This window comes from Talpa occidentalis, unplaced genomic scaffold (genome assembly GCF_014898055.3).
Source record: "Talpa occidentalis isolate TD23 unplaced genomic scaffold, MPIMG_talOcc4v2.1 talOcc4.5, whole genome shotgun sequence".
NCBI lineage: Eukaryota > Metazoa > Chordata > Mammalia > Eulipotyphla > Talpidae > Talpa > Talpa occidentalis.
In genome coordinates, this window is record NW_023604861.1 from 94,933,101 (window position 1) to 94,960,909 (window position 27,809).

At 42.0% G+C, this 27,809-nt stretch overlaps 1 protein-coding gene across 2 annotated transcripts; it reads left to right on the forward strand.

Moving 5' to 3' along the window:
* On the forward strand, window positions 1-27,320 carry SMYD1 (SET and MYND domain containing 1). 2 transcript variants are annotated; one of them, XM_037526857.2, is made up of 10 exons: window positions 1-137; window positions 11,619-11,795; window positions 12,752-12,965; window positions 15,826-15,956; window positions 17,963-18,001; window positions 19,657-19,846; window positions 21,763-21,855; window positions 24,269-24,432; window positions 25,422-25,590; window positions 26,238-27,320. In XM_037526857.2, exons 1-10 carry the CDS (start codon window positions 1-3, stop codon window positions 26,394-26,396), a joined length of 1,473 nt encoding a protein of 490 aa, XP_037382754.2. In that variant the 3' UTR covers window positions 26,397-27,320. The 2 variants fall into 2 exon arrangements, with proteins under 2 accessions (XP_037382754.2, XP_054557790.1); XM_054701815.1 differs by lacking the exon at window positions 17,963-18,001 and having other exon boundaries at window positions 26,238-26,414.
* Window positions 27,321-27,809: the final 489 nt, after the last annotated feature.

Here is a 27,809-nt window from a genome sequence, read left to right on the forward strand (position 1 = left end):
ATGACAATAGAGAGAATGGAGAACGTGGAGGTCTTCACGTCTGAGGGCAAAGGCAGGGGTCTGAAGGCCACTAAGGAGTTCTGGGCTTCTGATGTCATTTTTGCTGAGCGGGCTTATTCAGCAGTGGTTTTTGACAGGTATGAAATGTGGGGAGTTGCCTTCTTTTCTCTTGTTGATTTGGCTGATGCCAATTTCTAAAATACTTTGCTCTTATATTTACCAAGGAAAGGTAATTCAAACTTCTGACAATTAATTGTTTTCTGACATAACTTTTTCTGCAGAGTCGCTGGCAATGTGACTTGTTAAGAGGGTTATAAAGCAAAGACTTTGGGGGAACTTGCCTGGGTGGAGGTACCTTTTGTGGTAAGGTGGAGGGGGAAGTGGGTGTGGTACTGTCAGAAATCTTTTCTTACAGAAAGCTCTGTGTTCTTAGTTTCTAGGATATAACACATATAACATGCGTGTGTGTGTGTGTGTGTGTGTGTGTCAAAGGATAAAGTGATTGCTGAAACTTTAAAAAAGTAATTACAAATACACAAGTAACACTGGGATCCATTTACTTTTGGAAAGTTGGAATATCATCAATGAAGCTGGAATCTCTTTTTACCTTTCCCACCTTCACTTCCAGTCACCTCTTCAGAGGTAATGCTTGTTACATTTTTAATATTTTCTTCTAGGATGTTCTGTACTATTACACACACATATCTGAACATATAAAAATGTACAGCTACCGTTTGTCAATTTTCTTTATAGAAGTGGTATATTTCAGATGTCATTCTAGAACTTGTTCTTTTCACTAAATATTTTGATATCTATTCTTAAGGGAGCAATATGTCTATAGCTACTTCTTTTAAATACTCAAAGATCTGTTTCTCTTACCCGCAAATAGACTTATCCATGTCAATCCATATACTGTATGGCTCACCCATTTTAACAGCTATCAATATTCTACTCTATAAATAATTTTATTTATCTTTTTGAGAACCACAGTTGGTAGTTTCCAACTTTTCATAAAACAAGCATTTCTGCAATTAAAATCCTTGACCATGTCCACTTGTAAATACGTGGCTGTTCCCTCAGCCATATGGATAGAAGAGGAATTGCTCTGTTTTTCATTTTAATAGGTCCTATTAAATTTACATTTCTAGTTCCCCAAAACCCTGTCCATGCTTGACCACCAAAGTTTTAAATAAAACATTATTATTTCAAATTATTTTATTTTATTAAAATCTTTGTTTAAAAAAAGCCATACGTTGTGATTAAATCATGACAATACCCTCTGAGCCCAAAGCTGGGGTGACCTGCCTAACTTTTCTGGGATCTGATTCAAGTAGGTGATCAATTCATTGTACTGACCATCCTCAGAATGGGCACTGCTTTTCAAAGACAATTTGATTAGCATTCACATTCTGTTTTCTCCCTGCCTACCAAGACTTTCAGGAAAAAGGCAGTGAATGGGGTAGATGCTGACTACCACCTAAATAAGGGGACTGAGGTGCTAGTAACAGTTCTTTGGAGAACTTGTCTTACTTTACTAATTTGCTTGAATATGTTGGGGGTGGAGATGAGTGTGGTTAAGGAGTTGGATTCAGAATTAAGACATAAAAAGCTAGAAACACAGGAAGTTTGGATAATATGGTGCTGTCACTGGCTTGCTACCTTCCCTTATATGGGAAACCCCTATTGGTGCCTCCAATTCCCCAAAAGTCAATCTATCTAATCAATTTCCCCTCCAAGAATGTTTGCAGTCTAGTGGGGCAAAACTCAATCTTATTTTAGAAAACTTAGGAAGAAAAAAATGTATCTTTACTCCCTTGACATGATTGTCGATTTTTTCCAGCTTGGTTTAAATCATAGGTTTCATTTGTTGTGCTATATAACTGGGATCTTAACTGTAGAAACAGTTATAGTGTTTCATTTAATAATTTGAGCATCTTCTGTGTTACTGTACACCCTTCATAAACATAGTACTAAACAGCTGCATGCTCGCCTACCACTGCTTTATGCCTAGATATTTAGATGGTTTCATATTTTTCTAACTATAAATAATTCATCGTCCATTTGAAGTTACAGATACTGAGACCATAGAGTGCATTGCAGAGATAAAATGCTACATAAATTGCAATAGACATAAAAATTAGGATGATTGGAGTAAATGATCTTTAAAATAATTTAAAAAATCTAAGAGATATTTTTAAAAAGTGACTTGCCCAAATCTGTCACTGCAAAGATGAGAGTGTTGCTCTTTCTTTGGGCATATCTGAGAGAGTCCAGAGAGGCATTGAAGGAAAGCTGTGTCCATCTGTTCTTGCTCCCGTATTAGACTTCTGGTTGAGACTCAGCAGCTGTGCATAGGAGACCTGACACAGGAGGTAGGCTGAGTCAGCCACATAGGCACTCTGTTTTAAAAGAGGCACATTCTAATCCATGAAATTGCCAGGCAGGTTTTCTTCCCTATCGTCCAAACAAAAACATGGGGGGGGGGATTATTATTTTTAGTCCAGCATTGCATTAAGTGAAAATGAATCCCTACATGTATGTATGTATGCATGTATATGTCATGAAGCATGGCAATAGTGGAATACCTGTGAAACCACCATCTAACTTAAGGAGAATATTCCAATTGCATCTTTCATCTTTTCCTATAGTGTCCTGTACCTACCCCAAAGTTAACTACTATATTGAATTTTGTGTAATGTATTCCCTTGCCTTTAAAAAAAACCAAAACCGGGCCTCCCCGGTGGCGCAGCGGTTGAGCGCTGGGTTGCGAAGCTGCCCTCAGCCTCTGTGGCGCCGGTTCGATCCCCGGCTGCTCCCCAGCCACCGGAGGAGGGTCCCACATGGCGCGCAGACCTCTCCTGCCGCCCGCTGCTCCCCTCAGCAGTGTGCTTCGGTCCTTCTGCCTGCTCTGCTCCCCTCTCTGGCTCTGGTGAATTCTCTCACCCTCCCGCGCTTCTGACTGTACCCAGTGCATGTATAAACAAAAAACAAACAAACAAATAAAACATGCCTCTATTTAAAAAATAAATAAATAAATAAATAAATAAACAGTCATTTCTAAAAAAAAAAAAAAATAAAAATAAAAAAAACCAAAACCATGCCTTTGAACAATTCTTTTATTATATATGCACATATTTCTTATATATGTGGAATTTAGTTTTTGTGCTTTTCTTTTTGATCTTTTAAACAAAAGTATAATATGTGGATTTATACCTCTTGCTTATTTCATTCAAATGCTTGCTTTATTATTAATTCATATGGTTTTGCATAACTAATGAAATTATAAACTCTGGGTGTGTGCCACCATTTATTTTTCTGTCTTATAAGTAGTTGCTTATGGATTTTTTTTATTCCTTTTTCTTGGTGAGCAGTTGCATGAGGTATGTGATCTAGGAGTAGAATTACTTGATCATAATGCTTGTGAAATTCAACTTTGAAGTATGATGCTGTACTATGTAATGCTGACTTGTAAATTTGAATTGTGTCTTTGGTAGACTTAGTTTACTATTAATAGCAACAATCCAGGCCCTCATAATAAAGTCATAGTCTGGTTAGGATCTCTAATTTTATTGGCTGGAAAAGCAGGTGGTCTGGTCAAAGAGGAGCAAGAATAAAATGGAGACACTCCATTCAGGCCTGGAACGTGGGTAGCATTTGGGTCACTGCTAATTGATCAGGCAACTTGGCCTAATTGATTTCCAACTTGGCCTCAGAATTCTTTCAAATACGGTGCTCCAGGCAATCACTACGTGCAGCCGGCAACGCCAGAGCTGGAGGGGGCTGTGCTCAGCGAGATGGGCCTGAGCGAGGGAGAAGAGTGTCGAATGATTACGCTTGTAGCGGGAATGTGGGGGAGCCAGGTGAGACATCTGTGTAGGAAAATTATGACGGTGCAGAACGCGGCAAAGCAAAAACAGACAATTGTAGGTCGGAGACCTGCTGCCCGGGAGGGGGGAGGAGGATCAGGAGGAGGAGGAAGGGAGGCGGGAGGGAGACTGAGGTGATAGTGCAAGGGTGCATTGGTGAGGGAGGTTCTGTGGGGACTGCACCTGAGGGGGTGGGGGGGGAAACAAATATTGTTTGGAAATGAACAGTGATGTAAAAAAAAATTATTAAAAAATCATAATAAAACTTGGAAAAAACCAAAACAAAACAACCAAAAACTGGCATTTAAAAGGAAGCCTATTTGCCAGGCTCTTTTTTTGTTGTGCTGGTGGGTGCAGAAAGGAATAGAAGTGAAGTAGTGGGAAGGTCAGTTTGCCAAGAGGTTAGTTTTTGCAAATATGATCTTTTAAAGTGAATGACACCCCAAGAATGAGCTATTAAAAATTGCTTTCTGCCCCTCTGGCTCTTTGCTCTGAGGATTTCCTGTTAATGGAAGCACAGTGAATGGGAGTCCTATCTTGCCCTAGCCTGAGTGATCTGCTTGCTTCTACATGAGCTGGGGCTAATCTGGGAATTCACGATGCTGTCTTGTTCAGATGGTTTATTTAAATTCATTTTAGAAAATTTGGAAATTACAGAAAAACCAGAGCAAGAAGTAAATATTCTTAACATTCCAAGAAAACTACTTTTAGCTTTCTGGTGTATATCCTTTTAATTCTATTAAACAACTATTTATATGATATAAATCAAGTATTTTCTTGATCTTGATGATTAGTGGGTGGGGTGGTGGTGACAGGAGAAAGACTATATTAAATGTATACCTTATTTGTAAGATACATCCCTAAATTCAAGAAATTAAAATGTGATGGCAAGGGAGATTATTTTACAATGAAGTGAATATGAGAGAATATAGTATTTTATCAATTCTAGGATACATATTTCATTCTAACATCTCTAAGATCATGATATGGTCTATAATCTATGGTTAATATGGCTTAATTGGGGACATTTATTTTTAGTTTCTTAATGGTAAATAAAAATAGTGTACTTATTAATGGGAATATCTTAGATTCAGTGTAATTAATTATGCATCTTTTTTCCTTTACAAAAGTGGGATCATTGTATGACCTGTTTTCTTTACTTCATAACATGTCGTGAGCAACTTTCCAAATTCTTCTTCTAAAACATTTTTAATTACTTTAGAGTATGTTTTTATTGACTGGTTTGTATCAATTTAACTGGCACCATATTTTGGATGTAAAGATTGCTTTCTAGAAGGTTGTTTCTACTAGGTTGCTTTCCTAGTAGATCTTTTTATGTACACATTTCTCGTTATTATTTATTTATTTATCTAAAATTTTATTTATTTGTTTTTGTTTGAGGTAATATTAGAATACCCCAAGCAGGTATTACCACCATAGTGCACCCACCACCAAGTGACACATAGTCCTCCACCATAGTCTGTTGTGCTTCCTCCCCTCTTCGTTTTCATCCCCTTTCACCCTTCCACTCTCTCCCCTCTAGCTACTTTTTAAAGATAAACTCCTTGGAGTTTGCATTTTGGATTCAAAAGACATTTTAAAAGGACTTTTAATGTAGATTTCCAAATCACTCCAACAAGAGGATCCTGCCAGCTTTCTCCACTAGCAGTATAGTGTCTGCCTCTCTATCCTAACCCTGACAACACAGAAAACTACAGTTTATTTTTTTGTATTTATGAAAACTAAGCATTATTTCATGTTGGATTTTAAAAAATTAGTTTGTGTCACAAAATGAGAGGCAAGACAGGAATGAGAGCATAAATAGCTTTCATCCGAAGAGTTACTCAGGCCTTCAACAAGGAGATTAGATCTTTATCTCTGCTTGGTCATGGAAGATCCTCTAGACTTCTGAAGTAGACCCTCCCATCTTTTACAAACTATAAAATCAGTTAACCCAGTGGGCCACAAAATAAGATCCACGGGACACAACATATGACAACATGAATAAAATCCCTTCATTTCTATCACTATCACCACCATTACCTTCAAACAATATCCACAATCAGTACATGTATGAAGATGAGAACATGAGAAAAAGTAGAGTACTTTAAAAGAAATTACTGTCACCCATGCTTGTTTGTTAACCAAATCAGTTATGAGCTTTTTTAAGCCCAGGGGAAACAGCTGGGCTTTTAGCTGGTATAATTCTATGTGGGCCTGTGGGAACGTCAGGATTAGCTGTGGCACATCCATGAGCACACATGTGACCTTTAGTTTGAGAACAGCTGAAGGGGTAGGTAGTGGGAGACAAATGATGCTATTAATGGAAATGAGTTAATAAAGGGATTAGGGAAATTTCTGAACAGTTAGTTAAAAAAAAAATGAATAACTGGTAAAGTATTCAGGATATAGCATCGAATGCACTTGGTGTTGAGTATAACCATAGTAGATTTAGAAAGCTTTTAATCTAGCACTTTCAGCTGTGAGGGCAGGACATGTTGATTTGTTACATGATCTATGATGAGCAGTATTGGTACCCAAATTTTACTACCTAATCCTTAAATTCACAAGTTTGGGAATAATTGCCTTTTAAGCATAGATTAGATCAAATGCTAATATGTTATCTTCACTCATTTGCACCTGCAGATATGTTTTGAGCATGGAAAGGAGTTTGGTCACATCTAGAACATGGGAAATGCATGTAGTTCAGAGTGGGAGGGTGTGAACTTCCTCATGTGAGTTGTGACAGAGAAAATATTGAGAACTGCTAGTTTAATAAACAATATTAAAAGTAAAAAAGAAACAATGAAAGAAAAAAATAAAAATAAATACGTGACCCTTGGACCTGATCTAAGAAAACAGTATTAGCTAGCTTCTTTTTTTTTTTTTTTTGATTTTATATATTTTTTACATTGTTTTTCATTTTTGCACAATGTATGCATTTTCATCTTGGTTGTAGTCCCCATACAATTCCCACCACCCTTGTTTTGCTCCTACTCCCTGCTCCCCGCCCAGTGTGTCCCTGGTTTATAGTTGCTAGCTTCTTATCTAAGGTATATCATAGTCAATGCAAACATGAATCCATGGATTTTCCTCAAAGGTTGACATGAGCCATTTAAAAATGACATTAGGGAGACATCATGGGGAAAAGAAAATGAGCATACCAACTCTGGCTCTTTCTCCTCTCTGCCAAAGCCTCAGGGGCTCCCCTGTGACTGAAAAGGAAGGACACACGACTGAGAGTTACTTTCCAGGTCCTCCACAGTCCAGGCATCTCTCCAACATTTTCCAATATAATAGATCCTATGATCTAATCTAACAGCTACTCCTGTTTTATATGTGACTGCCGCCCCATCCCATCTCCCCCAACCAGCCTTTGATTCAGACCAGTGCATCTCAGTGGAAGAACTTGACTTTCTCTAGGCACAAACTCAGCCCATCTTTATAGGGTCAGGACAATGCCTCTTCCCCATCTAGGTGATTGCCTTTCTGGATTCCGCCTCTCCTGCTTTGCTCTCTCTTCTTTGAACCCCACAGCAAGTTCCCAGCACTCCTGGGCCCCATGTCTCACCTTGCTTACTTACCAGTGTTTATGTTCTAGGCCAGTCTGGGGCCTGCTCAAAAGCAAGATGTATGTCCCGTTTATCTTTATGGCCTCTATCACCTTGCTGGATGCACAGCACACAATGGATACGCAACATGCACTCCAGCAAGGAAGGAAGGAAGAAAGGAAGGAAGAATGTAAAGAACCAGGAAGGAAAGAGAGAAGGAATTTAAAGTATTATAAATTTCTTTGGGTACTTGAGAGATGAAATATTAAGACACATCCCTTCCTCTTCAATTTTTGAGGGGAGACAACTTGGACAGCTGAGGGTTTTTAAGAAGCACAGAAAGCCAGACTGTTGGTTCATTTCTCTTTGGTTGTGTTTTGGAGGGCTGGTCCACCTTGCAGCTCCTTCTTTGCATATCCATGACATGTCCAGTAACTGGTTATTTCCTTACAAGGAGATAAGCAGCAGCTGCCTTCCCATCCCTCTTTTCTCTGACAAATGATAGAGTCCAGGTCAGGGTGAAGAGTGAGTGAGAACCCACTGACTGGGGCAGGGCACATCCAGGGCCAGTCGACTTGATGCCTTCCCCTGGCTTCTGTGCTGGGAACAGTGTCTGGCATCAGCAACCCCTGTGAGAGTGATATCCTTGTGACAGCCATTACCACTACTCTAAAGGGTTGTTGTGAAGGTTTATCAAGAGAACTGCTTGAAACATCCCTTTAAAAACTGTTATAATGGTGTAAATGAGAGCATAATATTATATAACTATGTAATAATATGAATGGAAATAAAATACTCTCTCGTGGAACTGGGAAAATGAGACTAGGCATTGAAATGAGACTTGCCGAATGAAGGTCACCCAGCTAAGCCTGGCTGGGAGAAGCACTCTTTGTCTTGGAATCCAAAATGTGGCTTTAGTACATCATTTAGGACATTTTTCTCTGGGGAAATCAGAGAAGGGGAGGAAGTACCCTAATGCCAAGGAAGTACCCTTGTGCTCCTATAGGAGTTCTCCGCTAGCAGGGAGCACAGCCTCTCTGGAGGCGCCCTGAGAGTTTGTGGATGCTGGAGGAGAGCAGGAGCTCAGATAGCTCTGGGCCCAACCCCCTCCTGCGACAGATGGGACGAGCACTCATTCTGTGTCAGGCTCTGAGCTAGAAATTATTTTACACATTATTTCATTTAACCCTCAAAACCATTCTGAGAGTGGTTGGGTTTTGGAACTTATTTGTAATTTTCTTTTATATTGAGTATATTTCAGTAAAAAGCAATTGTCACTAGTATGAAAGCTATCAGGATCTAGATATTGCTATTCCCATTTTTACATAAGGAAATAAAAACTCGGAGAGGTGAAGGTGCTTACTCAAGGAATCAGGAGTTGAATCAAGCTTCACCCAACTCTAGGTCTGTCCTCCCATAAGTCCCATCCCAACTTCCCCTTACTGCCTGCCTGACACTTCCCTGACTACACCACCAGAAGTTGCAGACTTTAGGTTTTCTCTCATCTCTACATTTTTGTTACTTAATATGATAGAATCAGCATCATTTGGGAACTTGTTAGAAATGTGAACTTTAGGCCCCATCCCAGACTACTGGATCAGAACCTCAATTTTAACAAGATCTTTGGTGATATGTATGTGCACTGAAGTTTGAGAAGCTCTGCTCTTCATCAAACCCAATCTTCTGTTTCTTCCCCATTCTGTCCCATGGTGAAGATTTACTGGTGGGTGAGGTGATCAAAAGGTCAGCTCATTTCAAGAGACCTAACTGAGGAGATAACTCATAATGCTTCCTGGATCTCATCAGCTTATAAAATTCTATTCTAGGCCCTAGCAAAATTTTACAGTGGAATATGAGACAGTTTGTGAGCCTATAGGAAATAGTTTGATGGTTAATATTTGGAACCCACTATGAATTTACTATAAGAAAAAAAATTTTCCAAATTCATTACATTTTTTCATGAAAAATAATTAAAATTTGTTATATCAAATTGATTTTAAAGAATCTTGAGCAATTATGCCATTGAGATATTAGTGGAACCATAGTTGAATTGACTCAAGGCCTGATAAATGATTACATAAGTGACTGGGCAGGTTTCTCTGTCATCCAGTCTGGGGTCAAGTCTGTATTAAATCTTGGGGCTCTGTCTCCAACTTTCTCCTGGACAAAATGATTATTGGTGACTTTGAATACATGAGGGGCTTTCAACTTGAAATTCTTATCACTTAGTAAAGCTGTAGCTCTTGGCAGATAGATTGTTTTCTATATAATCAGACCCTATTATAAATGGATTTAGTTAGTTCAAGAAAGATTGTAGAGAAGCACTGAAACAGATGTATTCCCTTTGAGTCAGGTTAGAAAATTTACCCTCACAGACAGTGTGGACCAAGGAGAAGGCTGTGCTAGAGGTCCATTCACCCACCTCCATCTCAATGCAGGCAATAGGAGGCATTGCCTGGGTCCTGGTGCTTGCTTCTAATTGTTTCCTCAGCACATCAGCTATTCTCTCTGGCAGTACCCCCTTTTCTTTCTGCCTTGGGGTTGTGTTCCTGGTCTGGTTCCTGATACCCCAAAGGTGGACATTGGCTTCTCCTTCCCCTTCCCAGCCTTAGACACGCTCTCAGATTTGCAGATGGCTCCAAGCTTAGCATGGTTATAAAAATGATGACCATAAAAATTCAAAATGATCTTGACAGTTTGGAATTCTACACTGAAAGCAATCAGATAGGGATAAAGGTGAAGACTCCAGGTTTAAAAATTCAGTGTCATGAAGGAACTTTTGGGCAGTGTGATGAGTAGGTTCATTATATTGATTTGGCTATGGTTTCATGAATAGGTACACATATGTCAGGGCCAATAAAATGAAATATTTTAAATATGTGTAGTTTATGTATATCAGTTATACCTCAAAAAAGCTGTTTTTAAAATGTAGACAAATAGAGGGAATCTGGCTTGACTGCAGCACTGTTGAGAAAGGTTGGAGGTTTTAGTCACTATATTTGTAATTTGACCTTAAATAAATGTGATTATTTTTGCTAAAAATAGTTATGGAAACACAATGTCTAGATGCAGGTAATGTGAATATCTCCCTGTACTCTGTTCTGCCTACATAATTTATAAAGTGTTGTGAGCCAGGCTCCCACTCTTGAGTGACCAGGAGTCAAGATTTGGAGCTTAAGTTGGAATTTCAATTATTTGGGTTCTTCAATTATTTGCAGTCCAGTTCTTGATGATTATTAGTGGTATTAAAAAAAAAACAAAAAAAAACTAACTTTAAAAATGCTGTTTTGTGTAATCAACAAAAATTGTGTAAAAATAAATTCCTGTAATCAGAACCTTGCGATTGTTTAGTGTTCCATGCCATGGAACATCGATCACATGTACCTAAATGATAAAGTAAATGTCTTTTGTATGACTAAACTTCTCATACTGAAAAAAATAACTTGTATAAAATCATCCATTGTTTAAAAAAGGTATAAAAGTATAAAATAATTTACAACACATTACATTCAGATCTTCACTCTTGAAGTGTGTCTGTCTGTCATTTCTGTGCCAAATCCTTGACCGCCTAGCTCAGTCTCTCATCCCTGGGTCAGCCTTGCTAATCTGCCACTGCGCCGGTCGGCAGCACCTTCACATGCTTGTCATGGAACAAAATCCTGACTTGAGACAGATGGGAGAAATTCATTGCTCTCTATCGCCAGGGATTAGAGATTCTACTAGGTTGTCAAGGTCCCGAGTGTTCTTTTCTGCTGGGATGAGTACTATTGACAGATGACCTCAAGCAGGACACACTCTGGCAGAGTTATGTTGGACTGTGCATTCTGAGCCATACTAGGTATGCAGATGTCATTTGACTCTTTTTTTAATTGCTTCTCTGGCAACTTGTGGTATTCTCAGGACTTAATGCATGTAGGTTATAAATCTGTAGTTGCTAAATTAAATTGAAGGATTATATGCAGAATGCAGTAGTGTCTGTCACATTGAGTTCACTTGAAAATATCTGCTAAAACGAGTGTTATGGTTGGCAGGGACTTTTGGAGGCCCAACAAGCCCCTTATTTTGAAAAGTGGGAATCTGAAGCCTGTCTAAGACAAGGAGGGCTCATGGAACCACTACCCAAATCTTAGTCTCCCAAGAGCCAGTGCACTATCCTTTCCACTGTGGCCTCCAATCACCTCTTTTCTCCCTCCACTTCCAGCCTCGTTAACGTTGTGTGCCACACCTGCTTCAAGAGGCAGGAGAAGCTCCACCGCTGTGGGCAGTGCAAGTTCGCTCATTACTGTGACCGCACCTGCCAGAAGGATGCTTGGCTGAACCACAAGAATGAGTGCTCAGCTGTCAAGAAATGCGGGAAGGTGCCCAATGAGAACATCAGGTAAAAGCTAGCCCTAGGGGTAGTGCATGGGATCCCCAAATGTCAAATCGGGGTGGTACTAATGATAGCATTGCCAGACCCGGGGAAGTGAGGCTGAGTGCAAATCAGGAAAGAGCCTCAAAGAGACTGGATGTGGTTACTTCTTCCATGAACTCCCTTTGAGTCTGGAATTCTGTCTCAGAGGGAGAACTGGGTGTCTACAGCAGTGCTGCAATCCCTGAAGCTGGCTCTATGTTTGTTCTGTAAATGCTGTTCCCGAACATTTACTTAAAAAAAATTGATCTGCCAATGTTTAAAATTTGGGAAAATGCACATTTGAAAACATTATGAGTTGGCAATTATGGAGCTAAAGGAACCCTTTTACACTGTTTGTGAGAATGTAAACTGATCCAGCCCTTGTGGAAAGCAGTGTGGAGGTTTTTCAAAAGATTAGAATTATGACCCACCAATTCTATACCTAGGTGTTCACTGGAAGAACACAAATACACTAACCTGAATGGAAACTTGCTCCCTTCTCCACCTTTACTTCCTCCCCATTCCTTGCTTCCTGTGTTCCAGCCATCTTGGCCTTTTTGCTGTTTTTTCATCAAGCCAAACTTATTCCTGGTTTAGGGCCTTTCTGTTTGCTGTTCTTCCCCTAACTGCACAGAGCTGGCTTCTTCTATTCATTCCACTTTCAGCCCAAAGTTGCCTCTCTGTGTCATTCCCCCCATCACCTTGACTTCCCCTCCCCACCTACTCTATCACGCTACCCTATTTTATTTTCTGCCCAGCACTTAATACTAGGTTAAATTATCTTTTAAACTGTAATACAATAAGAAGCGTCATGATAGATGTTCTATCTAATTAAATACTCTGTCTTGGGCCTGACCCTGTGCCTAGCATGCTTGGGGTACTTGGTAGGTGTTGAATGAATGAATGCAGTGGGGCCTCACTAACCCTGCCCCTCCTCACAGGCTGGCTGCGCGCATCATGTGGCGGGTAGAGAGAGAGGGCACCGGGCTCACGGAGGGCTGCCTGGTCGCCGTGGATGACCTGCAGAACCACGTGGAGCACTTTGGGGAGGAAGAACAGAAGGAGCTACGGGTGGATGTGGACACTTTCTTGCAGTACTGGCCGCCCCAAAGCCAGCAGTTCAGCATGCAGTACATCTCCCACATTTTTGGCGTGGTATGATTGCTCATAAAGTGGGGTGGGATAGGTGACAGCTGGAATTGTCCAATTAAGAAGTTTTCAGATGCTACCAGGCCAAAATGGGGAAAAGAGAGCAAGAGAAGGACTGGAGGGGTGAAAAGCCCAAATGGAAGAACGGGAATTCCATTCTTTGGGCTTTCTCTGGCCTTGTTTAGTGTGAGGTTATTCCTACCCCATTTGAAGTTGGCATCCCTCCACCATTCCCCCCACCCCATCCCAAAACTGTTCCTTATCTCTTAATGGTAGCTTTGGATAGTAAATACCTTCTTGTTTATCTGTATTTTATACTTTTTCTTCTCTCTACATTGAGAACAAAGACCCAATCACTATCCCCTTGCTTTGAAAATAAGATCCATCTGATAGGCAGGACAGTGGGCAGCCTGGAGCAGTGGGTGTGGAAGCCTTGGAGAGGAGCTTTGGGGCAGTGCTGCCTTGGAGCAACATAGCCGGGCCCTCACAGCCATGTGAGTGTAAGAGGTGGGAGTGGGAGCATGTGGGCCAGCAGGCTCAGGCCTTGGGTTCTAGAGATAGAGGTCTTCTGGCAGGGAAGGCCTTTCCTGGTGCTGGTGAGTAGGCTGAGAGGGAAGTTATTGTAATAACAATGGCACTATCATACTCAACATTGCTCAAACCCTTCCCATGTACCAATCCTTCTTTAATAAAGTTCTCCAGAGAAGCAGAACCAGTTGGATGTATGTATATAAATGTATTTATCTAGCGACCTAGATATCTAGGTATTGATCAATCGATGGATAGATTTTTTTTTTTAAACAATTTGATCTCACAATCAGGGAGGCTTGGTTCATTCAAAGTCTGCTAATAGTCTAGTAGGCTGGAGACCCTAAGAAGAGTTTTGGTTTGAGTCCAAAGGCAGAATTCCTTCTTGCTCAGGCCTTCAATTGATTTGATTAGGTCCACCAACTTAACAAGGAACAATCTGCTTTACTCAAAATCTATTGATTTAAATGTTAATCTCATCCAAAAAGGATGCATACAAAATAATATTTGACTAAATATCTGGACCCTTTAAGAAGACACATACAATTAGCCATCACAGTTCCCTGTGTAATATTTTATGCAACTTTTACAATATAAGCTGAAGTGTATGTTTTTAACACCCTATTTCATAGATAGAAATCCCAGGCCTAGAGAAGTTATGTGATTTCCAAAGGCCACACAGTGAGTGGGTATCCAAGGAAGGATAGGAAGCAGCCTGTTTGGTGCAAGAGTTGCCACTTTTCACAGTTACATGTCCCAGGTTTGGAGTGAATGCATGTCCTAGTTCAATCCTGGCTATTCCTAAGGCAACCTGGGCTGCAGCCACAACATGGTTTACTCACCAAGGTTTAGACAGTATCCTTAGAAATCATCCAGTCCAACTTATTTAACCTGCAGATGGGAAAACCAGGGCTCAGAGAAGAAAGAAACTCAAGGTACCACAGCTTGAATGGTCTGTGGTATCAACAGACTTAACTTTCTGATTGACTGATGACTGATGAGATTGAATGGAGAAACTCACACTTCTCCAGAATCTATAACAAATAACCACGTGAGTGCATAAATGCATTTTGTATTATATTATATATTAGTGTATATATTTCAATATCAGAAATATTCATGCAGTTGTTAATGTATTCTAAGTATATTTCTCCTTAAGCATTTTTCTTACCCTGAGAGCAGATACTTGGACTGTCTCTATAAATAATAACTTATTTTTTAAAGATTTATTTATTCATTTATGTGTACAAGAAATGGGGTACAAGCCAGAGGTGGGGGGGTGTGTGAGAGAATTCACCAGAGACAGAGTGGGGAGCAGGCAGATTGACTGAAATACACTGCTGAGGGGAGCAGAGGGTGAGTCAGGAGAGGTCTGCTGCACCATGTGGGTATCTCCCTGCCCGGGGATCGAAATTGTGCTGCAATGGCTGCAAATAGCTTCATAGGTTGTGTCTTAACCCATTGCACCACCAGAGAAGCCCAAGAATAACTTATTTTTAAAGAAAAGAAAATCAGTTGAGTGCCATATAGTAATAACCTTTTAATTTGATTTACCTTTCATTTAGAGATATTATATTTTGTGCTCACCAGACACAAAATTATCAAAAAGCTATATCAATTTTATTTTATAAGGAGCTATAAAAATTGAGTGTGGGTAGGCAAAAGAAGCAGGGGACACACATACACAGAGTAAGGTAGGACAGGGCATGGAGATAGACAACAATACACATACCACCGAAGACTCGTGTGAGACACAGATACAGGAAAAGGGAGCAACTTGTTAGAACAAACATTTCTATCTTTAACCTTTTTACAACAGCTACCAAAAATTTTCTAAGTGGCATTTTCTATAAATATGGAACTCTCTTAAGTGATCATTCTTTTTTTTTTTTTTAAGATTTATTTACTTATTTTTGCATAGAAGAACTGGAGTGTAGGCCAGAGGTGCAGGGGGTAAGAGGATTCACCAGAGACAGAGTGGGGAACAGAACAGGCCAATCTACTGAAATACACTGCTAAGGGGAGCAGCTGGCAAGACAGGCGAGGTTTTCTGCGCCATATGTGGGTCAGCTCCCTGGCCAGGGATCAAACGCAGGCCATGGCAGTGATAGTGCTGAGACTTAATCCCTAAGCCACCAGGGAGGCCCTTAAGCTATCATTCTTGAGGATCATTTGAAGTCACATAGAATACAAAGACTGTTTTGTTCCCAGGCTTTCTAAATATTTCCAGGATGAGACCTGGTTGTCTATTTTTAAAAAAGATATCCAACAGCTAGGATAGTATTCTGTCCCTGGACTATGTATGTAAGTTGACTCTTTCATCTTTCCCTCTGAGTAGATTAACTGCAATGGCTTCACACTCAGTGATCAGAGAGGCCTACAGGCAGTGGGTGTGGGTATCTTCCCCAACCTGGGCCTGGTGAACCATGACTGCTGGCCCAACTGCACCGTCATATTTAACAATGGCAAGTAAGTATGTTTTGAGCTGGGGGTGGTGTGGTGGGGTGGGAGTCGTGGTGTTCTCTCTACTTGGCTTAAAACCAAAGGCAAAATGTTGAACCTGAAGAAGCATGCATTTCAGATGCGCAGCAAATGGGCAGAAATTTCATTCTAGAATTGTGAAGCAGAGAAAAGTAATGACTAGACTGGCAAAGAATTCCACAAGGATCATCTCTTAGCTTTTGCATGTTTGTTGAGGCTGCCTGGATATTAGATAAACCTCCACTACTGTTGTAAAACTTGAAGTCTGGAGTTATCATCTAGAGGTCATGCAGGTCAACATCAGCCTAGAAGGTACCTGACAGGAATATATATTAGTCAACGTCCCAGCAGAAATCAGAGAATTTAATTAAAAAGACAAGTTACAGAGTGTAGTAGAGATTAAGGAAATAAGGAATGAGGTAGTATCCAGGGTCTAGCAACAGCATGCAGTCATTACCATTTCTAGACTTGCAGGGGCCATTGGAGGAAGTACTGTTTCTACAACTGGAGAGAGCTGGAGCCATGGCGAAGGACCCTCCCTTCCCACCACCCAACAGCTTGACTGTTCTTATAGCAAAATCAGCCTCTTTTGGAGCCATAGTGAGGCAGGGGGGGAGTGAGGAAACTATCCTAACCTCTCTCTGCTCCCACCTTCTGACCTCCCACCAATTGGCCAAACCCCAACCAGAAGCCAGAGAGCAGAGGAACCTGGGTGATGAAGCCCTCATAGCCCTCTGTCCCTCTGGGGACAGAGAAGCAAGAATGGATCTTGAAGTTGGGGCACAAATGGAGAAGAGTCAGCAAACAGCAGGAGCCCCTGGTAGTTGATAGAGCAGCCTGGGGGATTTGGGGAGTGAGGCCTGAGCAATATTATTTCTCTTGCTTTTAGAGACGGGCTCTTAGGACATATGCAAATCAACTCTGAGTTATCAATGATGAACAGTTTTCTCCCAAATTTCCTGGAAATGAAAGACAGTGGCTTCTAGTTGGTAGTGAAGAAACTAACCTAAACCTCCATAAAACAATGATTCAGATTTCCCTTTTTTCTTCCTATTTCTAGAAACAAGGACCTGTATGACAACAGATTGCCAAGCAATTGAGAAAGTTGGTCAAGATAGGGAGGTTTGTTTTGGGCCAGATGATAATCTTTCTCCAGCATCTGTATTTCCCTTCCTAAGCCTTGAGGGTCATGGTCTGGGTCTCATGGAATTTTCTCCAGAGAGTCCACTGTTTGGGCAGAGCCTGCTTATCAGAGAGCATCAAATTCAGTCACATATAGGGCTGGTCTTTCTCAATATTACCTGCCTAAGCGGTGGTGACCCAAGGCTCCTCGCATCACAGCTACAGGTGCCTGAGAACCCTTTATTCAGACCATCTCTGGTGTCTGCTCTGGCTTCTATGCCTCCATTAATTCTGAGCAACATATTTTGCAGGGTTTCTTGACTGTTGTGTAAGAGAAGGCAACTTTGTAGTCACCACCTAGCTGTAGGCCATGATGGAAAGAACACTGGACATGGTGTTAGGAGCCCACTTCTAACCCCAACATTTTACATACTCACATGTGTGACCTAACCAGTCTCCATATACAGCTCAAACTCTCCCCAAGATTGACGTCAAAGCCGCAGTGCTTATTTGGCCAGGTTGTTGTTAGTGAGATATTAACAGCATCTCATCTGTTTCTTAGCACACCACTTCTAAATGCACTGACTCATGACAGTCTCAAAACCAGGTTGTAGACGAGAACACTGTGGCCCAGGGAAGGGAAATAACTTTTCCATGACTGGTACTCAGAATTCCTCATTCTTAATCCAGTGCACTTTCTATTAGATCAGGCTGTGTCTTGTCGAGTGAGCACAGCACAGCTAGAAAGGGCTGGGATAGAGGTTGTTGTGATGGCCAAAACTTTGATAGAATAACCTGGAATGCTGTGCATCCAGCCTAGGCAATCAGCAAATAGAAATGATTTCCATTCAGGTGTCTGTTTTGTCTTTCAGTCATGAGGCAGTGAAATCCATGTTTCACACCCAAATGAGGTGGGTCAGTCATTCCAAGCATCCCTCCTCCTCTGACCCATCTCCCTCACTTGCCTGGTTTGCTGGGGCCACCCCTCCCCCAAACCCTTTGGCTATTGTCTGCCTGTAATAGCCTCTGCATCAAAGAGTCTTTGCTGAAAGTCGTATTTTTAATACATTTCTTGCATTTCAAATTAATCATTTTGTTCCTTACCCATCTGCATGTCTTTGCTTTACTGTTTTCCTTTCTTTCCTCTCCTTCACTACTTACATCTGCTACTCCTCCAACCTCAAAGCATAACAGTCCATTCTAGACCACATCATTAGTAAAAACCTACGTTTTCCCTCTGAATGCTGAAATGAAGACTGACCTACTAATACTACTGACCTACTAAGGACTGTGTATTTGTTTATAGTCCCCAATTTCTCACCAGATTGGGTTCTGCACACATCACCCATAACTGCTATATTTCTGATAGATAGTTATTCATAATTTAATTTAGTCATATTAATGTTTCTGACCAACTATGAATTAGTGGTGTAGTTTGACTTTTCTTAATGACAACCAAATGACCTCATCTGGGTCTTTTTCTTGAAATGCTCTTGGGGTTAAGAACATAATGCTCAGTGGGAGCTTGAGCTGGAGGAATGTAGGGGTAGGGGTGGTTGGTGTTGGCTCTGTGTTGGTGCATTTGTACAGTTCACATCAGCTCCTGGGTGTCTGATGCCACATCTGTGGGAGTGAAGGCCAAGATGAGACTGTCTCTTGGGATCTTCTTATTCTAAGTCTCTGTGGCTCCAGGCACTATTCCTAATCCCTGCAAGAAGTACTTAAACAACTTGTCTACTTGTGGCTCAATTACTCGAACTATAGAATTGCAGAGCTCTAGGGATGGAGAGGTCTGGGGTACAGAAGAGAGTGGTGGTCACTATCACTCCTTGATCCCCACTTCCAAGTTAGGTAAAATGGGGCTTTTGTCCTGAGCACATTCTGTATCTATTACATGGTAAAGTGCTATATGGAGGTAATTGGGGCCCAGGCAGGGAGGTATTTAAATGCCAGCTTCTTTAGCTGAGCACCTTCAACCAAAAAACCACATTCCCATTACACAAAAGTGAACAATGCAGTGGGCTGACATTGTCAGCTTTTGTTTATTTGTCTTCAGCGATCACCAGGCATAAGTCTCCTCACATAATGTAGCTCTGAACCTCTGCACCAAAGGTTAAGGTACGAAGCGGGCAAGATTGTGGGTAACTGAATATGTATGTTTTTAAGAGCAGATCCTAAACTAACCAGAAATGTCCACTGATTTTTTTTGAAGTTTTCACCTTATTATTTCTACCTTCCTTTGTTACAGACAATTAGTAGCTAAATATACAGGGATAATTGCAGGCAGAAAGCTATGTAGGGTTTTATGACCAAACGGAGCTCTCTAGCAGGAGCTGATTCCAGAGCAATTAACTAAAGGGAGCAGGTTTGATTGTTATAATGAGTACAGCAGAATTATCCAGAAAAGTGTCCTTCAGGTCAGTCTTTCTTTTGGGGGGAGAATGGGAGTCTTCTGAGTGCTAGAAGTTGTTGTCTTTGCTTTTCAACTTCTTAAGATCTCGAAGAGCACAAATCCTACTCTGATAGTCCTAGATTGATTGACTCTTTTCCTTTTACCCTGCTCCAGAATTGAGCTCCGGGCCCTGGGCAAGATCTCAGAAGGAGACGAGCTGACAGTTTCCTATATCGACTTCCTTAACATCAGCGAGGAACGCAAAAAGCAGCTGAAAAAGCAGTACTACTTTGACTGCACATGTGAACACTGCCAAAAAGGGCTGAAGGACGACCTCTTCCTGGGGGTAAAAGATGACCCGAAGGTATATGTCGTCCTGCAAGGCTGATCTGGGAGAGGGAGTTCAGTTACCAGGTAGCAGAGGATCTGATTGGAACAACCAAAAATGCAAGAGTTAAGTCTTTAATCACTTCTTGCAGTGGTCTAAGCAAAACACTGAAGCTGGAGCAGGTACTGACACCCCCTCCTCCATCTTCCCTCTTAGAATAGTGGGTGCACTGGTGGAACAGCAGGTGCATCAGCACAGATGTGGGGGATTGCCTTTTGCTTAAGGGGCCAGAAAAAAAGATCCCATTACTTTATAGATCCTGAGGTGGGATTAAGTTGAGGGTGAGGGGGAAGGACAGCGGAGTGGAAAAGTTCTGGGTACTGAGTCAGAGTATTGTCACACAGTTTTAGAGGCTGAAAGTCTGAGATCAAGGTGTGGGTAAGGTTGGTTCCTTCTGAGGACTCTCCTTAGCTTATTAACAGTCGTCTTCCTCCTGTGTGTCTTCACACATCGTCCCTATCTGCATGTCTCTTTTTTTTTTCTCTGCATGTCTCTTTATCTTCATCTCACGTTCTTTTTATAAGGATGTCACACCCTGGATAAACAGTCCTTCTCCAGTATAGCTTCATCTTAACTAGTCATATCTGCAGTACTCTATTTCCAAATAAGGTCCCTTTCTAAGTTACTGGGGGCTAGGACTTTAACATTTGAATTTGGGGGAAATTCAGCCCCAAATACTGTGTATGCTTCCATTTATGAAAATTAAAGGCAAACACGTGCTCACTCACAGAGAGCCATGCACTCACACATGTGTGCAAATACTGTCAGACTCTCTACAGACAGAAGTTTGAGGAGGAAGCTATGACCAATGGACCAGTGATGCCTGGTATAAAGAAATTGAGAGTCACCCCTCAGGCAGAGGACAGAGCAGCTGGGACCCAAGGATTAGCATGTTCTCTATAGAAACACATCCTTTTCACAGAATCAGGCATTCTGTTTTCCAGGAAATGTGTCCTGGCATGTATGTGTGAGGCACCAAGCACAGTACCGTAGGAGCTACAGAGAAGACTTAGCTGCAGACTCCACCCTCACCCTGACCTTCCAGACCTGCATGTTAACAGGTTTTGATCCAGCCTTCCTTCCTGGTGTTAAGCCTGAATATTTGTTTTGTCACTTTTCTTCTGGTCTTTGAAAAATTTTCTTCAAAATTTTCTTCAAAATTTTAGTGGCTTTATAGGAACTAGCTACTTAATTGTGGTACTTCCTTGCTACAAATATCAAACTTCATTTTTTTTTATAAGTTCACTAGACTGCTTAGGCAAATACAGGAAACCTAATGAGTCTAGAGTTAACAGAAATGGTAGACAGTTTCTCTAATGATATCCTTTTGGTTGAGACAAGGAAATATGAACTAAATGCTAAGACTCTTGGAAGGATTTCAGTGAAATCCAGTGGCAAACTGGTATATGATTTTCTTTTTTTTGTCAAGTTCTTGGCCTCTGTCCTCAACCCTGTACTGGTCAGTAATTAAATCAATGACTTGGTATAGAAAAAGCTGCAAGGGCATACCTGTAGAATAATGGTTGACTTGAAGTAAAGAGAAAGAATGGCAGATATTTTGGGTGATAGAATGAAAATCCAAAATGCCAGAGAAAATACAACAGGGATCAATATCAGATTCTGCACTGAGGTTCAAAATCCCAGGCATGAGCACACAACTGGCAGGCAGCTAGACTCAGGGGCTTGGTCAGTGGAGAATACAAGAGTCAGAAGCAAGATGAGGGAGCTGGGAAAGTTACAGGAACTTTGAGCTACATTTGCAGAGATGAAGTATCCAGAAAGGGGCAGGCATTGGTCTTGTGTTATATTGAATATCAAAAATGGCAGGAGTTCAAAGATGTAATGGATTTCCTTGTCAAACTGTCTCAACTCAACATCCCTCCTTTCTCCAGCCCTCTCAGGATGTGGTGAAGGAAATGATACAATTCTCCAAAGATACACTGGCAAAAATTGACAAGGCTCGTTCTGAGGGTTTGTATCATGAGGTGAGAATTCATTTTTATAAGGGATGAGGGAGGGGTGAATACAAAGGAGGATGGAAGGGAATAGGAGTAAGGATGGAGAGGCTACTAAACAGGTTTATTTTTGTGGAAGATGTTCCTTGGGTGAGACCATGATCCTTCTTGCCTTTCAATCTTTGCACCTCTTACGGTATTTTTTAGTGATTTTTTTTTAACCCACTGATACTGAGTCTGAGGAGCACAGACAAATGTCCCTGGAGGATTTGTGGTATCTCAGGTTGGCATCTGAGACAGAGGAATGGAGATGGCAGTGGAACATACTAGGATTGGGCTGCTCACTTTCCCATATTTGAATGAATGTTCTCGCTTTGGGTTCTAGGCTCTACAAACTGAGCTTTCAAAGCTGGCTCTTGAAGCACCAGGAGTTCTCAACTGCCTTTCCACTAAAATTTTTTTAAAATCCTGATGCTCAGACCCCAACCCAGGCCAATTTCACCAGAATCTCTTGGGTGGGACCCAGACATCAGGCTTTTTTTTTTTTTTAAGATTTATTTATTTATACAAGCACTGGGTACAGTCAGAAGCGCGGGAGGGTGAGAGAGAATTCACCAGAGCTAGAGCGGGGAACAGAAAAGACAGACAGATGAAATACACTGCTGAGGGGAGTAGCTGGCGCAGCAGGAGAGGTCTGTGCGCCATGTGGGACCCTTGCCCGGGCCGCTGGGGATTGAACTGGCTCTGCAGAGGCTGCGGGCAGCTTGGCAGCCCAGCGCTCAACCGATGCGCCACCAGTGAGACCCCCAGACATCAGGCTTTAATTTAAAGCTCTCAATAATTTTAACATGCAGCCAAAGTTGAGACCCACTGCCGAACACTGATGTGCAAAGTACTTGTATTGAATCACCTGGGCAGCTTGTTGGAGATACAAGTTTCTGTGTCTCACCCCCAACCCCCAACACAAAGATGTGATCGGTGCAATCTGCAACAGAACAGGAGTGAAATATTGACAGATATTTTGGGTAATAGAATGAGAATCCCAAAATGCCAGAAAAAATCACTTCTTGGCCTTTTGGCTAAGCTAAATTGCAAGATGCCAGAGAAAATACCTGCCTCCTACCCCCAGGCTCCTTAGCAACTCTGATGTACAGAGTTGGTTTGGATGCCACCAGGGCATGACAACGTGGGAGGTTAATTTCTGTTTCTATCTGCTTTCCCATTCTATCCTTTCTCCTCCTTTGCTCATTCATTTATTGTATATTTTGGGGCCCTGACTGGGGTAACCAACACGAGACTTGCTCCTTGTTCCTAGTAGTTCTTTCAGGTGGGGGAAAAATCACATGAACTAAACATTATTGTACAATATGGAAAATCTATGACAGGCACAGGTAAGAGCTGGAACAATCAGGAGGTCTCCACTGCTTTCGTTCCGCTGCCTTCTCTCGTCCTCTCCATTTCTTCCTCTTCATTCACACTTGCCGGGGCCAAGTGTAGGACTGGACACCAGCCCATGGGTTTAGGAGGACTATACCCAGGTGGATTGACTGCCACACCCTCACCCAGTGGCCTCAGGGAAAGTCTCAGGGAAATTAGATTCCACTCATTTGAAATGGAAATAATTATGTGACATTTCTCCCTTGAGAGCAGCAAGGGACAAAGAGAACAACTAACAAAGAAAATCTAGAGAGCATCTGACTTTCTGGGATGCAAAAAGCCTGTATCTATACATGAATAAGTTGGAAAAGCCTGACTCCAAGCTGGCTGGACTCAGGCTCCTCCATTCCCCACCCCCCAGGGCAATGTGGCATCCTCCTGCTGGGTCTCCCAGCCTACCAGCCCATTCATCACCTGCACTTCCAGCAAAGCATGGTTGGCCAGCCTCTCAGATACTTAGTTTCAACTGGTCTGGGATAAGACCCACACCTGCTTATTTTTAAAAACTCTGTAAGTGATTCCAAAGCACAGGTAGTGTGGAGAATCATGGGAATGGTGGTTAAGATAAGGCCTGAGCACTTGGTTTGAGTCCTTGTCCCATTGTTCACTCACTGCCTGTGTTGACTGTAATAAAGCACATGTGCCCTCTCTGTGCTTGTTTCCTGATTTGGTAAAATGGGAATATTAGTGTCTGTCTTATTACATTGTTGTGAGAGTAACACATACATGACTATATGGTACGTACATACACATTTGTGTATAGGTAGTTTTCATAAATCCCTGTGCATTCTGACTTACTCTGCCATGTCACACTTACTCTTTTTACTCCTACATTAGCCATATAGGACCATTTTGCTATTCACATCACAAACAGGTGCTTTCCTACTGCTCTCAGCTTGCTTCAGCCTTTAAAGAATGAGTATCTAATGTCACTGTAATGCTCCCATATGTGAATTAAGCATGTGCTCTGATGTAAGGGTAATGGACAGGCCTGTGTTTCCTTTAGGTTGTGAAATTATGCCGGGAGTGCCTGCAGAAACAAGAGCCAGTGTTTGCTGACACCAACCTCTACATGCTGAGGATGATGAGCATTGTTTCAGAGGTCCTCTCCTACCTCCAGGCCTTTGAGGAGGCCTCATACTACGCCAGTAGGATGGTGGATGGTTACATGTAGGTGATGGACTCTGGGTATCAGATAATCTCCTGGAAATGCGTTGATTCTGGAGATGGCTAACAGTTGGCACACGTGTTGCTTCCTCTCCCTCCCAAACCCACTGCAGGCATTTGAAATGGATTGTGGTTCTCTTGATGACTAAGCCTTTTTACCATGGTATTTTGAGTAGTAATGACCAAATAATTACAGCTGGTACCTGAGATGAAACCTATTTGTCATGGCTAGGGTTTCCTAAATCTTACAGCTCATCTGTCATCTTCTGTCTTGGTGTCCTTAAGGCTAAGTCCAGATTAATTTTAAGTACTTGAAAAGGGTTTTTCTTCCTAACAATCAACACAGGCAATCTTGTGAATTTTATTTTATTAAAAAAAAAAAGTATCAGTCATCATTGCTTATGAATTATAAAATGCAAATCCTTTGCCTTCTCTATGCTAATGTCCTCTCTTGCCTTCTTTGTTTATATTGGCATGTGAGTTTGTATTTCTGGCCAAATTAGTAAGTTGGCACAAGAAAGTTCCTTTTTCCTTTTTCTGAGAGATGTTACTCATGAAGAAAATGTGGGACAACTATGCAACACGCTCAAAGGAAGCCCTGTTAGTTAAAAGATGCACAGTTCTATCCCAAGAAAAACATTCAAGTCATTTTTTTCAACGTGAACTTCCTGTGGCTTCCCAGGGAGAGGTCTGGGATACTCCCAAGAGTCCCAGATTCCTGTCCTCCAGTTCAGAGGATGATTCTGGCCCCCTTTTCCCATGGCACTTGACTTGGTGTCACAGGTCAGCGTCTCAGCTCTTGCAGTCTCACTGTGTGGGGGTGTTTAGCATCTCACTGCCTCTCATTTCCCCTAGATAGACTGCAGATGCGTCAGCTCTGATAGGAGGAACAAATGAACTTCATTGATGAGAGCACTTTACCAGTTATCAAATGCTGTGCAGACATTAGGATGGTTGGGATTATATTGTGATTATTTGCTATGCCCCTACAGGAAGCTCTACCACCCCAACAATGCCCAACTGGGCATGGCCGTGATGCGGGCAGGCCTGACCAACTGGCATGCCGGTAACATTGAGGCGGGGCATGGGATGATCTGCAAAGCCTATGCCATTCTCCTGGTGACACACGGACCCTCCCACCCGATCACCAAAGACTTAGAGGTGACTAGCATTGCGGGACTGGGTCTCTGTCTGGGCTGAGCAATCTGAGGATGAGATTTGAGAAAGCTAACTTTCTATCTAGTATTTTAAGCTTATCAAATGCAGAATCTTCGTCAGTCTTATTCTCTACTGTATCCTCAGCCCCTGAATGATCCTGACCTTTGATAAGTATTTCTTGCACGAAGATATGAAAAGACGAGGGCTTTTGTGTGCGTCACACACTATAATCTCCCTGGACTATTGTAAAGGACAAAGGAATCACATCCACTTCATGTGTAAGGAAACCGAGGGCTGAATGGATAAAGTCACCTGACTATGATCCCACAAACTTAGGTGGGATTTTACAGAGACCACAGTTCAAATCCAGGTCCCCACTGACCAGATCCTGACAACAAACATTCTCTATGGAGAAACAATCCTTCAAGCTTGTTTCTCAGAAGTACAAGTCCTTCTCCTTAACAAACCACGGCAACTGCAAGGACATTAGGCCCCCAGTGGATGAGTGAGTGTGTGTGTGTGTGTGTGTGTGTGTGTGTGAGTGTGTGTCTTCTGAGGGTGTAGTTGAATCACAGTGACTGAGAGTCATTTACCCCATTGTCTATGTGCTGGGGACTTGTCACTGTTTATGGTGTGTCTGTATCCCACAGGCCATGCGGGTGCAGACGGAGATGGAGCTGCGCATGTTCCGCCAGAATGAGTTCATGTACCACAAGATGCGTGAGGCCGCCCTGAACAATCAGCCCATGCAGGTCATGGCAGAGCCCAGCAAGGAGCCAGCCCCAGCTCTGTTCCACAAGAAGCAGTGAGGACTCACCGCGGGGGAGGGGCAGTGTGGCTGGAGACCTGGGCAGAGATTCTGGAGGTGGGTTTCCGGGGAGATCCTTGATGAGGCAGTCAGGGTAATGCTCAACCTTGTTGCTGTGGGAACATACTGTTCTGTGTTCCCCATTGTCATTTGGATTCACTTCACTCAGTTCAGTTCAATTTAGCTCTATCTTAGCCCAGCACAGCCTAACTTATCATACAGATATTTATTGTGTGCTAGGCCCTAAGATAAAGATGCTGCAAATATAGCAGGGCAGACAAAACATAATGAATTAAAGCACAGTGTAATAATAAATGAAGTGGTAGACTATATGCGCAGGGTTGTGGAGAAGGGTGTGTGTCTGGTGTGTGAGCGGTGTGTCATGAAGGAAATAACATCTGAGTTTCAGGTGGTAGGTGCTTGGAGTTTCAGGTGGCTGTTCATCCATCTGTGCAGGTATCTGTGGGGCTTATGGTCTCACGCGTGGTCTGGACTAGAAGTGGCCCCTTTATCCTCAGGTTAGTGTAGAGTTATGAAGAAGGGACTGTGTTTGGACCACTTAGGTTCTACTCAAAGAGCTGAAACCTCTTCAGAAAAGGGGGCTTTGCCCAAACCACCCGAGGCTGCAGTTAAAGGTCTAGGTTTGCAGGATAATTTTGAAAATATTTCTAGAACACAGAGAGGAAGTGTCTCTCCCACTATCACCTCACAAACCTTGTGATTACCGGTGATGTGAGGGTCACTTGGACAACATCTGAGATTTTTCTGTCTATTGGCCGAGTAAGAGCGAGGAAATCTTTTCAGGGTGAAGCTGAGAGAGAAACAAGGAAACATACACACCTGATGACCACAGGTCCAGCAGAATTGGCCTTTGGGGGATTGATTTTGTTACATGGTGGTTTTTACTAGTGTAGACTTCATCATCAGACTCCATTAAATCTCTATTCTTAGTAATAAAAAATTAAGATTTTAATGTCTTTTATTGTCCATATTCTGGGGCCTCTGCTCTTCTCCCCAGAAGGAATATCTAATTTGTACTCTGCACATGTGTCCAGGACTTCTTAGGGTGTGTGACCAACTTGCCTTTATATCCTGGGAGGTTTCTGGGGTTTCCACCCCAGAGTGAGTGTTTTGGGAATCAGCCAATATAGTTGTTATGTTGTCTTGTCGTTTTCTGGGACTGCAAACATCTCACCAATGTTTTGGCTGATCTTAGAGAACAGTCCTTCTTTTGGGGTGTCACCAAAAGTTCTACATCATCTGGGGCTACTCTTAACTCTAGTTAAGATCTTGAAGTCAAGTGATCCCACTAGGCCTCATATTTTTCATCTGCGCCTCTACCTCCTATCTTTCAATCCTCAGAATGACCCACTGCCTTTCTCTGAACACTTTCCAGTGCTTCAAAACTGCAAAT